The sequence below is a fragment of the Scyliorhinus torazame genome, chromosome 18, assembly GCF_047496885.1.
Source record: "Scyliorhinus torazame isolate Kashiwa2021f chromosome 18, sScyTor2.1, whole genome shotgun sequence".
NCBI classification, from domain to species: Eukaryota; Metazoa; Chordata; class Chondrichthyes; order Carcharhiniformes; family Scyliorhinidae; genus Scyliorhinus; species Scyliorhinus torazame.
Window position 1 is genome coordinate 159396355 of NC_092724.1, and position 14636 is coordinate 159410990.

General features: G+C 49.8%; 1 protein-coding gene across 8 annotated transcripts in view; it reads left to right on the forward strand.

The window, feature by feature from the left end:
- The window catches only part of cep112 (centrosomal protein 112), an 804780-nt gene that overhangs the window by 656555 nt on the left and 133589 nt on the right, over nt 1–14636 (forward strand). For 7 of the 8 annotated variants that reach the window (XR_011936273.1, XM_072483741.1, XM_072483746.1 and 4 more), the window contains one exon: nt 2642–2704. The exons of the other annotated variant lie outside the window; for it this stretch is intronic. Coding sequence is in view for 6 of the 7 variants with exons in the window: in XM_072483741.1 (XP_072339842.1) it covers nt 2642–2704 (63 nt within the window). In the remaining variant the exon portion in view is untranslated. The remainder of the gene's footprint in view (nt 1–2641; nt 2705–14636) is intronic. 8 annotated transcript variants of the gene reach the window in all.

Here is a 14636-nt window from a genome sequence, read left to right on the forward strand (position 1 = left end):
ATCCTTTTCCCCGTTCCCCCATTATCTTGCCCCCTTGTCCACCCACCATCTGTACCTTGCCTCTTGCCACAAACTCCCCCCCTCCCCCTGCCCTTCAGGGTCCCTATGACCTCCTCCTACGTCTTACGTTTTTGATTGCATGTTTGTCATTACCGTGCAGAGAAGCTACTCCTGCATCATGAAGGGTGATTCAGGTGAAGTGTTCATGCAGTGGGAGAACCAGGGCTTTGAGTGGAACTTAGTTAATTCCCACAGCAAACAAGAGACAGAAGTTGAGTTATTGCACGATGCTCTCATCCTCAGCCACCTGAAGCCAGAGAGCCCTAGCAATAAGTTCCCTGCCAATTACCTTCGAGTGAATGGTGAAGGAGACCTGAACAAAGAAAAGCAAAAATATAAAATATCTCTCCCTTGCCACCCTTAAAAAGTACTTGAAGTACATGTCACGGGATTTCCATTGATTGAGCATTAATGACTTATTCCATGAGGTTTGGTTGGTTAGCATTCCCTTGATATGCTCCAAATGGCAGCTGAAGATCTCTGGTAAATGCATCTGTTGCAGTTACTGAATTCAAGGCAACCAGTGCAACATTTTTGTCAGCATGACTCAAACCAGTGCTAGGATTGTGATACCACACAGGTAAATTCATTTGAAACTTTATTTTCATAGTCACAACTCTCCTTTCAACACCTGTTGATTCCAACAATATCAGTTTTGACGAGACCTTTTGGAAATGTTTTTGGGGAATGGTGATCTGTAATACCAACAGTTCATTGTGTGGTTTTGATACTGATGATAGCCATTGCTTTCTTTCAATATTTCTGTATACATTCAAAATGGCTTTTTGAATGTCTCCGGAAGGAAATCCTTCTAATCCTATTAATCAGTGTATTTGCTGATTTGCACTGCTGCTGTGTGACCTTATGTAAACTGGCCTACCCAGATCACAGAGCCTTAATCACGTACTAATGCTCTCCACAGTACACAACCTTCCGCCCATGCATTGGGGGTTGCAGTGAGAGTATAGAGAACCTGGTATTAAATATTCAAGCTGTGTTTAAGGTTAAAAATAATTGCCAGTTTTTCTGCCTCCATTCTGTTCTCTGCTCTTACCCCATTTCCAAGTCAAACGTTAAGCAGGTGATCTATTTTCAACATTTCTGGAATGTGCTGCCCTGAGAGGGTGATCAGAGCAGATTCAACAGTAATTTAATAATGATCGTCTTTATTAGTGTCACAAGCAGGCTTACATTAACACCGCAATGAAGTTACCGTGAAAAGTCCCTCGTCGCCTGCGCCTGTTTGGGTACATAGAGAGAGAATTCAGAATGTCGAATTCATCTAACAAGCACGTCTTTCAGGACTTGTGGGAGGAAACCGGAGCACCCGGAGGAAAGCCACACAGACACAGAGAGAATGTGTAGACTCTGCACAGACAGTGATCCAGGCCGGGAATCGAACCCGGGACCCTGGCGCTGTGAAGCAACTGATAACCATTGTGCTACCGTGCCACTGTGCTACCGTGCTGCTTTCAAAAGAGAATTGGATATGTACCTAAAGGGGAAAAATTTGCAGAGCTATGCAGAAAGAGTTGGGGAATTAGACTGGTTGGATAGTTCTTCCAAAGAGCTAGCACAGGCCGAATAGGTCAAATAGCCTCCTTCTGTGTTTTGTCATTCTGTCTATACCATACTGTGAGGGAGTGGTGGAAATGTACACAAAACACTTTACTCCCAAGGAGGGGAGAAACAATCAGCTGATCACATCAACCGTTCCCAAAAGCTCAAGCAATAGAAGCCCGAACAACACACCCTCTCCATTGAGTAATGATGAGAGGTGGTCAAAGAGAAGGGGAGCAAATCATTTATTATGAAGGGAAATATTGTTTTAAAACATTGCAATTTCATTTTATATAATGAAGTCTATAATTGAAGATCATTTGATTTACATAAACTTTTTTTCAAAATGCATTAAAATGTCAGTTCTTCTGTGCTTTACTGTAATAATGTTGGCAGTAATCATATTTAATGGTCGTACAGCAAAAAGGTGGAGTTCACTTTTGCTAATGGCCACATTTACATTACGTGTTCAAACTCCTTTGAAGTTCCAAAAGCAAGCTGTATCTCTGCTGTACGTTAGAGAATGTGTTGCTTCTCGCTTTAGGCGGATTCAACTCTGCAGCTTCTTTCTAATTTTTTTTCCTTTCTCAGATCCCTCCCTCTCGCCACCTCGCACTGCTCCCAAACTCTTCTTTAAAAAAATCATCTGGCACTCGAAAGCATACGTGTCATATTGTACCTTCACAGTCTTCATCGGAGCATGTGTTTCTGTTTTTACTAAGGTGAAGTCATTCTGATAAACTTTATGCTGTCACTTTTCATCCAGAAAGCCCTTTATGTTTTCTAATAATTGGCAGCAGAGTTAGATTTTTCCTTTCAAGTGATGACTAGTTGGCTGAAGATCAAAGCAAGGCCCTGTTCTTTTGGTTGCCACGAAGGGGCGTTGGAACTGGCATAGAGCCCAGATCCGAAGTGACAGGCATACCGATTAGGTGCCAAGCGCCTAGGTCAACAGCGAGTGTCTGTGCACGTTCTTCCTCTTTGCCTATCTCATGTTACATTTCTCCTTTTGTTTTTACAGACCAGCAACAAGTTGAAGCAGATTGAGAAAGAATACAGCCAGAGGCTTTTAAAATCTTCACAGGTACAGCCCAGAGATTCAGAAACCTCAGTAACCGTGTGAAGTGTCACTAAACCCATTTTACCAAATCATCTTTCCTTTCTCACTTTCAAAATGTCTGCAGATCCTAGTTGCACATCACAACCTATCAGAACTAAAAGGAATGTTTTGAAGATCTAATCCTGTGCTGCCATAATACAAATAATTAGGAATTTTTACTTTTATTGCATCTGTATTGTGCTTAAAATCCAAGAGGTTGTCTGTCAACAGCTGAAATAAAGCTGTTTTGAAAACCCTACACAATCAAAATACACAAAGCATTCTCCTCTGCATAGCTGGTTGTTGTCGTACAGTAGATCTAATCAGTGGAGATGACAGTAAAGCCTAAACCAGCTGCCATCTGCCTTGATAGGCCCACCTCCAAAGCCTAAAGCAGTGGGTTTCATTAAAATTGTACAGAAACTGTTCATGGGATTTCTCATCCACCCCAGAAAAAGGATGGCAATGATTTTGTAAGATTTGGTGAGAACTAATTTCTGACTGTTTGAGTTGCAAAGGAAAATGGGCAGAATGTCTGACAAAACAGTAGAAAGAAAGAATACAGGGAGGATTTTTATAATTACAAAACAGTATCCTAATGAGATTAAGTGGGTGTGCAGGCTTTATTCACTAAATTCTTTGCATATTGCAACATTCCATTTGCTGAAATAACCTTAACCCTTTTCAATCCAGAGCAGCTTAATTTACCATTTTAATACTGCCAGTGCTTTTGTTCTGAAAGTCCTCATATGCTCCCTCCCAAAGTTATTGTTCAATGAATCTACTTAATTCTCATGTGGAAGATGGGTAGCGTCCACCACAGATATTTCTGTTGACACTTGACTATTCCAGCACACACCTGGCTGGCGTCCTATATTCTCCCCTCTGTAAACATTTTACTTTTAAAAATAAATTTAGAGATATACACACGTCTTAAAAACGTTCACATGGCTTTGTTTTGTCGAAATGTCCTACCCATCCAGCCAGGAGACATGTTTATATAAAAAAAGGGCGGACGCTCATGGGGGGGAAAAATCACCGGGGGTGGGGGGAGCGGAATTAAAAATCTACATTACAAACGGGGCTTTTGGTTTTTTTGTGCGTGGTGGAGAATATCGGGGCTGGTTTTCTGGATTATTGTGGGATGGGGGGGTGCGAAGAATTGTTGTTCTTCTTGCTGGGCCTCAGAAAGAAATGGCAGCTAAAGCGTTGGGGGGAGGTTAAAATAAAACGAGGATTAAAAAATAAATAAATAAATTTAGAGTACCCAATTATTTTTTTTCCCAATTAAGGGACAATTTAGCGTGGCCAATTTACCCACCCTGTACATCTTTGTGTTGTGGGGGTGAGACTCCGGCAGACACGGTGAGAATGTGCAAACTCCACACGGACAGTGATCCAGGGCCGGGATCGAACCCGGGTCCTCGGCACTACATGGCAGCAGTGCTAACCACTGCGCCACAGTGCTGTCCCTCTCCCTTCTGTAAACTTGTTCATCCAAAACTTTGCTGCCCTAACTTGCATAAAGTAATAATAATAATCTTTATTAGTGTCACAAGTAGGCTTACATTAACACTGCAATGTAGTTACTGTGACAGTCCCAATCACCTATCATCCCTGTACTCACTAATCTACATTGGCTCCAGATTAAACTGCACCTCTATTTTAAAATTCTTATCAGAAAATATAGAATAGAATTAGGCCATTCGACCCATCGAGTCGGTTCCCCACCATTCAAGCCTTGTGAATCCTGTTTTATCAATGTTTTCAAATTCTTTCATGGCCTCCCTCTCCCTATCTCTATAATATTGTTCAGTCCTTGGAGATATCTGCACTCCTCTAATTCTAGCCCCTTCAGAGTCTCCAGTTTCAATCACTTCACCATTGGTGGCCATGCCTTCAGTTGCCAAGTCCCCAAGCTCTGGAATTCCCTCACTAAACCTCAGCCTTTCTTTCCTCTTTTGAGACACTCATTAAAGCTACCTCTAACCTGTCTATAAATCTCCTTATGTGGCTCAGTCCTGGAATTTTACAGCAGAAAAAGAGGTCCTTTGGTCCATCGTGTCTGGGCCGGCCATCAAGCACCTTCCTGATCCCATTTTCCAGCACTTGGTAAAACATAGCCTTGTTTGCTATGGTGTTTCAAGTGCTCATCTAAATGGTTTTCAATGCTGTGAGGGTTCCCGCCTCTACCATCCTTTCAAGCATTCCACAGACAATTTAATAATTTTGCCCATTGTTGCTGTTTAGGCCTGTTCTGCTCAGAATGGTTCCTTCAAGTAAGGCAGGTTTTAGTTCAGTTGCTATCGAAGTCGTTTTCTTTAACAGTTAAGCATCCTCTGCTTCAACATTTAACAGCTCGCAAAATTTATTTCCGTCCATGTCCGGCATACCTCAGATGTTTTATTCTATCAATGCCCAAAGAAGCAGTAATAGTAATGATTTGTCAAAGGGCAGGTCTGCTGCTCATTTCTCCACACTTCATGGTCTTGCATTTCCCTCTTCAGTTGCTTATAAGTGTTAAATCATTTTTTAGAATGCTCCCCTGAAGCATCTTGGGATGTTTTACTGCATCAAAGGTACTGTTGTTGAGATGAGCTTTGAAGTTGTACCCACACCGGTTCTTTCGACCAGACTTCTCTTCCTCCAACAAATTCACTTCTTAGACTGTCTTTCAGTTGAGACTGAGAAGTGACCTGCAAGTCTGGAGTTTGCAGTAATAGCCACCCCTGGATTACACTAACAGATTTAAAATAAAAAAATATTATATCAAAAAATCCATACAGTGAACCAGGTGGCAACTCAGCCGTTCAACCACATATATCCTCAACTCCACCCAATTATAAGCAACACAGGCTGTGGGTAATGCTGGTAACTCATCAGGGATCAAAAGAGAAGGGTAAATAAAAGTGAATAGAAGCAGCGAAATAACAATTCGTAAAGGAAATAAATAAATTGTTAGAAGCAACAATCTACCCTAGTAGTTAAAGGGTGAAAATGTAAGCTCTGACTAAAGCAGCATTCAAATACATTACTCCTACTCATCTGGACTAAATAGTATGCCTGTGTATCCACAAAAGTGATATAATTATGACTAAGAATATTGATGCAATAGCAATAATGGGCCATTAGTAGCTTTCATGTGGTTCTCCCACGGACAAAATTAGTCTAATCTAGTGCTCAACATCCTCTTTAACATTTACTCCCAACACCCACTCAAGACACATTGCACTTGGGATTTGGTTGTTCACTTTACCCAAAGTAATAACCATCTTTCCTGGTGAAGTGTGGTAACAATAAACTGCAGACTCCCCCATTTGACTGATGAAAAGTTCAAAAGCATTGTGATTTTTACAGAGGAGCTGTGCTGAACGAGTTTGCTGCAATATTCAGTGAATCGGTCCCTGTCGTTTTTATTAATCCTGTTAGCAGCCATATCCTCCATCCAAAATGAAACTACGTTGTGGCTTCAAGATGACTGACTTTCCAGTAAAATTACTTCAAAATGCACCAGTGTCAGAGTACTACTGCAATTTTGTCGAGATTTTGATTCCCTAACTTTCCTGAATTTTCCTAGAAGCTCCAGCAATTTAAAAAAGTTTAATCGAGGCATGAGATTGGGGGAGAAAACACTTGACTAACAGTCAAGAATCATCCAATTGGGACTTCCAATGACGGCCATGAGCTGATCGCTCACACACAAGGTGGCTCCCATTTGGAGACTTGATTTTTGGTCCTTTTTCCCTGTTAAACGGGTGTTTGGTGAGAAATAAAATAAAGCAAGTGATGTTCGTTGGTTTCTCCTCTGATATGGGATGTCAGTGGATTATAATACAAGGCTTAAATCGAACAAAGCCCCATCTCAAGATTCAGAGGGCCCTCATGGAGCAGTGAAGGAAAAGATGACGACCTCACCGGGTCGTCAATACCCTCCCAATTGCCAACCAAGCTGTTAATGGAGCTCATTGTTGGTGAATTCAAGAAGCACAGGCAGGAGATGCAGGAGGCCCTGTCTGAGGCGATTGAGGTGGCAGTAGCCCCTCTTCGTGGGGCGATGAAAAGGGTGGAGCAGCGACTGGAGTCACAGGGCACGACGATACAGGAGGTGCAGAGGGAGGTCTCGGATCACAGTAACCGGATAGCCTCTTCAGAGGCAGAGCTATCAATGTTGGCAGAGTCCCACAAAGTTTTGAAGGCCAAGGTGGATGACCAGAACAATGCATCCAGAGGTCAAAACCTGAGGATAGTTGGACTACCGGAGGGAATCAAAGATGGCGAAGGAAGCTGGTCCGGGAGGATATTTTCTCGAAATCCCTCGAGGTGGATCAGGCCAACCGGTTGCTGCGCCGAGTAGACGCCAGTGTTGTAGCTGTACTGGAACAGCTGGCATGGGGTGCAGCAAGTTCTGGAGCACAGGTCAGTACTGTTGCCGGAATATTATCAGGACCCATAGCCTTTGCGGTATCCAGTGCCTTCAGCCGTTTCTTGATATCACGTGGAGTGTATCGTATTGGCTGAAGACTGACACCTGTGATGCTGGGGACCTCTGGAGGAGACCGAGATGGATTATCCACTCTGCACTTCTAGCTGAAGATTGTTGCGAATGCCTCAGCCTTGTCTTTTGCACATATGTGCTGGGCTCCTCCATCACTGAGGATGGGGATATTTGTGGAGCCTCCTCCCCCAGTAAGTTGTTTAATAGTCCACCATCATTCACAGCTGGATGTGGCAGGACTGCAGAGCTTAGATCTGATGCGTTGGTTGTGGAATACCTTAGCTCTGTCTGTTACTTGCTGCTTATGCAGTTTGGCAACAAGTAGTCCTGTGTTGTAGCTTCACCAGGTTGACATCTCATTTTGCAGTCTGCCTGATGTTGCTCCTGCCATGCTCTCCTGCACTCTTCATTGAACCAGGGTTGATTCCATGACTTGGTGGTAATGGTAGAGTGGGGGATATGCCGGGCCATGAGGTTGCAGATTGTGGTTGAATGCAATTCTGCTGCTGCTGATGGCCTACAGCGCCTCATGGATGCCCAGTCTTGAGTTGCGAGATCTGTTCAAAGTCTGTCCCATCAGCAGGGTGAGGATATCCTCAATGTGGAGATTGGCTGTGCCAACTGATGTCAATTTCTGTTGATTATCTATGTGAAGTTCCATGCAACATTTTACTAGGTTAAAGGTGTTTTAAAAATGCAAGTTGTTATTATTATAACTCTTGAATGATGCTCTTCCTGTTAACTGATCCTCGTATTTAATCACCAGCCAAGGAATAGCTTCCGCTCCCTCGTGAATGGAAAATTGGCAGAAAAATGTCAGTGTTGGAACGCGTTCTTTATCATCATGCAATTTCTATGCCTTGTCTGTGCAAACACATCCAGAAGTAAAGCTATTGCGAGACTTTGTTATACAGGCTAACAAACTCTTGAACAAAATCCAATTCCAGATTTCTGAATTTTCAAAGAATTTGAACCATAAGCAAAGTGTTCAAATGCAGGCTTTGTGGCCTTTAGCTTTATTTATTAGATACAAAACAAAGCTCGAGTTTCTTCACATCTGATTGTGGTGATGTCATTGATGCTGGCATCATGTGGTTGTCTGATGTACATCTGAAGTTAGCCAGGGTTGGACTTTCTGCCTGTGGTTTGGGATTGAGCTGCTGCCTGCATATTGGTCCTGGTAGTGCTACAGTCTGTCTAAAATTACTTCACGGTGGAGACAGCCATGAATATTTAAGCCTGAGTGGTTAGACCTCTTGGCAGTGGTACCATCTTTGAAATTAGTGCTGAAACAGGCATATGGAGCTGAAATCTGTCCCTTTTCTTCCCAATGCGGAAGTACAGATGCGGTTGAGAGGGTAATTACAGTTATTCACTGGGCATGTCAAGTGAGCTAATCAAAAAAAGATTCTATTGCCCTTCTTACAAAGGAACTCCAGGTTATCTGAAATTTGAACAGCAAAAGCATATTCTTTAGTGTCTTGAACGTAATGAAATGTCCCAAGGCAATTCAAACCCATGGAGTTGAATCTGATTGACAGCACATCACCATCCTTCTCTCCTCCCTGCCCAAATCTTACCGGATCAGTAAATCAACAGACTTATTAACGAGTTAGAAGAGAGAATAAATAATTGCTTCTGCTGAGGAATTGAAAAATAATTATGGATCAATTGGATTTTCTAAATGGCCTTTTCCTGATGACCTATTCTTGAATCCAACAATCTAACTGTTCAAACTGGTTGATGGATCCTAAGAGCAGTTCCGAATGGGCAACAAAAAAACAATTTCCAAAGATGCCCACAGTCCATGAAAAAAATTAAAATATGAAGTTCCATTTACTCAAATGGAAATATCTGAAACCAGAAAAGCAGCAATTTTAATTGATCCAGACTGGTTCTTGATACAGCCCCTCAATCTCGACACTAGTCAGCATACTGTGACAGGATCACAAGAAATAGGAGCAGGGATATGATATTATCCTTTTCCTTCTTTAGGTGTTCACTGAATAATCTGTCGTGTGCACCTGTCTAAACTTCCTCATATACGCATGTGCAGATGAAGCTGCACTCTGAGAGGATAATTAAACCATGAATCTTGGTGTCCATAGATACAGCCTTTTAACACCCAGAGCATTTGTAATCATCACAGTTGTGCCAGCTGCATCGCGATCATATTTATTTTTCTTGGTAATGATTAATGAACTGACAGAATACCGTATACAATATTAACACACGGAATGACAAGTAGTTTCAGATCTCAAGTCAACATTGCACAAGATAAATTAACCATTTCAAAACCAGGAGGGTGTTTTCATTGGAGCCAATTTTTATTGTAATTCTAAATTGTTAAGAACTGGTGCAAATTCCATTCTCAAGATCAAATACAAATAGTGTTTAGTGTTTTGGTCGAAGGTTTGCATAATTATTCGCAGCACCAACTCTGGTGCCCCTAAGAAAGGCACCATAGAGAAATATTATGTGGAAGGCAAATTTAAAGGGATAGTGACAGTTAAAAAAATCAATGGTAGGGCAGCACCAGTGGCACAGTGGTTAGCACTACAGTCACACAGCGCCGAGATCCCAGGTTCGATCCCGGCCCTGGGTCACTGCCCGTGTGGAGTTTGCACATTCTCACCGTGTTTGCATGGGTTTCACCCCTACAACCCAAAGATGTGCAGGGTAGGTGGATTGGTCAGGCCAAATTGCCCCTTAATTGGAAAAAATGAATTGGATATTATAAATTTTTTATTATTTTTTTCAAATGGTTACAATTGGCAGATGCAGCTTGGGGCAGATCAGAGGGAGCGCAGCGTGCACCCCCCTCTCGAGGCCGCAGGGAGAACCCAGGCTTCCCACTGTTCAGCAGCACGGGGCAGAGGGAGCGCAGGCTCCACCCTGTCGGGCAGCACAGGGCAGAGGGAATGCAGGCTTCCCATGTCCAGCAGCACGGGGCAGAGGTAACGGGGCTCCTCCCTGTCCAGCAGCACGGGCAGAGGGAGCACAGGCTCCTCCCTGTCCAGCAGCACGGGGCAGAGGGAGCACAGGCTCCTCCCTGTCCAGCAGCACGGGGCAGAGGAAACGGGCTCCTCCCTGTCCAGCAGCACGGGGCAGAGGGAGCACAGGCCCCTCCCTGTCGGGCAGCACGGGGCAGAGGGAACGGGGCTCCTCCCTGTCGGGCAGCACGGGGCAGAGGGAGCACAGGCTCCTCCCTGTCCAGCAGCACGGGGCAGAGGGAACGGGGCTCCTCCCTGTCCAGCAGCACGGGGCAGAGGGAACGGGGCTCCTCCCTGTCCAGCAGCACGGGCAGAGGGAACGGGGCTCCTCCCTGTCCAGCAGCACGGGGCAGAGGGAGCACAGGCCCCTCCCTGTCGGGCAACACGGGGCAGAGGGAACGGGGCTCCTCCCTGTCGGGCAGCACGGGGCAGAGGGAGCACAGGCTCCTCCCTGTCCAGCAGCACGGGGCAGAGGGAACGGGGCTCCTCCCTGTCCAGCAGCACGGGGCAGAGGGAACGGGGCTCCTCCCTGTCCAGCAGCACGGGGCAGAGGAAACGGGGCTCCTCCCTGTCCAGCAGCACGGGGCAGAGGGAGCACAGGCCCCTCCCTGTCGGGAAGCACGGGGCAGAGGGAACGGGGCTCCTCCCTGTCGGGCAGCACGGGGCAGAGGGAGCACAGGCTCCTCCCTGTCCAGCAGCACGGGGCAGAGGGAACGGGGCTCCTCCCTGTCCAGCAGCACGGGCAGAGGGAGCACAGACTCCTCCCTGTCCAGCAGCACGGGGCAGAGGGAACGGGGCTCCTCCCTGTCCAGCAGCACGGGGCAGAGGTAGCACAGGCTCCTCCCTGTCCAGCAACACGGGGCAGAGGAAACAGGGCTCCTCCCTGTCCAGCAGCACGGGGCAGAGAGAACGGGGCTTCTCCCTGTTGGGCGGCACGGGGCAGAGGGAACGGGGCTTCTCCCTGTCCAGCAGCACGGCGCAGAGGGAGCACAGGCTCCTCCCTGTCCAGCAGCACGTGGGAGAGGGAACGCAGGCTTCCCCCTGTCTGGCAGCACGGGGCAGAGGGAACAGGGCTCCTCCCTGTCCAGCAGCACGGGGCAGAGGGAACGGGGCTCCTCCCTGTCCAGCAGCACGGGGCAAAGGGCGCACAGGCTCCTCCCTGTCCAGCAGCATGGGGCAGAGGGAACAGGGCTCCTCCCTGTCAGGCAGCACGGGGCAGAGGGAACGGGGCTCCTCCCTGTCCAGCAGCACGGGGCAGAGGGAACGGGGCTCCTCCCTGTCCAGCAGCACGGGGCAGAGGGAGCACAGGCTCCTCCCTGTCCAGCAGTACAGGGTAGAGGGAACGGGGCTCCTCCCTGTCCAGTAGCACGGGCAGAGGGAGCACAGGCCCCTCCCTGTCGGGCAGCATGGGGCAGAGGGAATGGGGCTCCTCCTGGTCCAGCAGCACGGGGCAGAGGGAACGGGGCTCCTCCCTGTCCAGCAGCACGGGGCAGAGGGAGCACAGGCTCCTCCCTGTCCAGCAGCACGGGGCAGAGGGAGCACAGGCTCCTCCCTGTCCAGCAGCACGGGGCAGAGGGAGCACAGGCTCCTCCCTGTCCAGCAGTACAGGGTAGAGGGAACGGGGCTCCTCCCTGTCCAGTAGCACGGGCAGAGGGAGCACAGGCCCCTCCCTGTCGGGCAGCATGGGGCAGAGGGAATGGGGCTCCTCCTGGTCCAGCAGCACGGGGCAGAGGGAACGGGGCTCCTCCCTGTCCAGCAGCACGGGGCAGAGGTAGCACAGGCTCCTCCCTGTCCAGCAACACGGGGCAGAGGAAACAGGGCTCCTCCCTGTCCAGCAGCACGGGGCAGAGAGAACGGGGCTTCTCCCTGTCGGGCGGCACGGGGCAGAGGGAACGGGGCTTCTCCCTGTCCAGCAGCACGGGGCAGAGGGAGCACAGGCTCCTCCCTGTCCAGCAGCACGTGGGAGAGGGAACGCAGGCTTCCCCCTGTCTGGCAGCACGGGGCAGAGGGAACAGGGCTCCTCCCTGTCCAGCAGCACGGGGCAGAGGGAACGGGGCTCCTCCCTGTCCAGCAGCACGGGGCAAAGGGCGCACAGGCTCCTCCCTGTCCAGCAGCATGGGGCAGAGGGAACAGGGCTCCTCCCTGTCAGGCAGCACGGGGCAGAGGGAACGGGGCTCCTCCCTGTCCAGCAGCACGGGGCAGAGGGCGCACAGGCTCCTCCCTGTCCAGCAGCACGGGGCAGAGGGAACGGGGCTCCTCCCTGTCAGGCAGCACGGGGCAGAGGGAGCACAGGCTCCTCCCTGTCCAGCAGCACGGGGCAGAGGGAACAGGGCTCCTCCCTGTCAGGCAGCACAGCGCAGAGGGAACGGGGCTCCTCCCTGTCCAGCAGCACGGGGCAGAGGGAACGGGGCTCCTCCCTGTCCAGCAGCGCGGGGCAGATGGAGCACAGGCTCCTCCCTGTCCAGCAACACAGGGCAGAGGAAACAGGGCTCCTCCCTGTCCAGTAGCACGGGGTAGAGGGAACGGGGCTCCTCCCTGTCCAGTAGCACGGGGCAGAGGGAGTACAGGCTCCTCCCTGTCGGGCAGCATGGGGCAGAGGGAATGGGGCTCCTCCCTGTCCAGCAGCACGGGGCAGAGGGAACGGGGCTCCTCCCTGTCCAGCAGCACGGGTCAGAGGGAGCACAGGTTCCTTCCTGTCCAGTAGCACGGGGCAGAGGGAGCAGAGGCTCCTCCCTGTCTGGCAGCATGGGGCAAAGGGAACGGGGCTCCTCGCTGTCCAGCAGCACGGGGCAGAGGGAACGGGGCTCCTCCCTGTCCAGCAGCATGGGGCAGAGGGAGCACAGGCTCCTCCCTGTCCAGCAGCATGGGGCAAAGGGAACGGGGCTCCTCGCTGTCCAGCAGCACGGGGCAGAGGGAACGGGGCTCCTCCCTGTCCAGCAGCACGGGGCAGAGGGAGCACAGGCTCCTCCCTGTCCAGCAGCACAGGGCAGAGGGAGCGCAGGCTTCCCATGTCCAGCAGCACGGGGTAGAGGAAACAGGGCTCCTCCCTGTCCAGCAGCACGGGGCAGAGGGAGCACAGGCTCCTCCCTGTCCAGCAACACGGGGCAGAGGAAACAGGGCTCCTCCCTGTCCAGCAGCACAGGGCAGAGGGAGCACAGGCTCCTCCCTGTCCAGCAGCACGGGGCAGAGGGAACGGGGCTCCTCCCTGTCCAGCAGCACGGGGCAGAGGGAGCACAGGCTCCTCCCTGTCCAGCAGCACGGGGCAGAGAGAACGGGGCTTCTCCCTGTCGGGCAGCACGGGGCAGAGGGAACGGGGCTTCTCCCTGTCCTGCACGGGGCAGAGGGAACGCAGGCTTCCCCCTGTCTGGCAGCACGGGGCAGAGGGAACGGGGGCTCCCCACTGTCCAGCAACATGGGGCAGAGGGAATGCAGCCTCACCCCTCTCTGGCAGCACGGGGCAGAGGGAACGGGGACTCCCCACTGTCCAGCAACATGGGGCAGAGGGAACACAGGCTTCCCCCTGTCTGGCAGCACGGGGCAGAGGGAACGGTGGCTCCCCACTGTCCAGCAACATGGGGCAGAGGGAACACAGGCTTCCCTCTGTCCAGCAGCACGGGGCAGAGGGAACGCAAGCTTCCCCCTGTCCAGCAGCTCAGGGCAGAGGGAGCACAGGCTACTCCCTGTCTGGCAGCACGGGGCAGAGGGAACGCAGGCCTACCCCTGTCTGGCAGCACGGGGCAGAGGGAACGCAGGGCTCCCCGTGTCTGGCAACATGGGGCAGAGGGAACGCAGGCCTCCCCCTGTCTGGCAGCACGGGGCAGAGGGAACGCAGGGCTCCCCCTGTCTGGCAGCACGGGACAGATGGAACACAGGCTTCCCCCTGTCTGGCAGCACGGGCAGAGGGTACGCAGGGCTCCCCCTGTCTGGCAGCACGGGGCAGAGGGAACGCAGGCTTCCCCCTGTCTGGCAGCACGGGCAGAGGGAATGCAGGCCTCCCCTGTCCAGCAACGGGAAAAAAACCAATTGGCAAATGAAATGATTTCGTTGTTGAAGTTAAGGTGCTGAGTGTCTGTACAGACTACTCAAATATCGGGCAATGTGGTGATTGTGAGACTAGGGTCTTTTGACTCTGAAACCAGGAAGCACCTAGATTAGATTAAAGACGTACCACATTTCTTTTTGAATCAATGCAATTCCCAGGGGACAGTTTTATGACATATTTCTATCATAAGATAGTTTGTATTTATTGCCAGGTCTCCATGCTCCACCCATGTGGTCAACCAGAGTTTGGCATATGGGCAGGTGATTTAGCTTTGTACAAATCCCAGCAAAGGTGAACAAGATTGACAGAATAGATTAGCAGTGGGAAATCTTCAAATATGTCATGAATATAAAATATACTGTTCCAGTACAGTCCAGCTACAACACT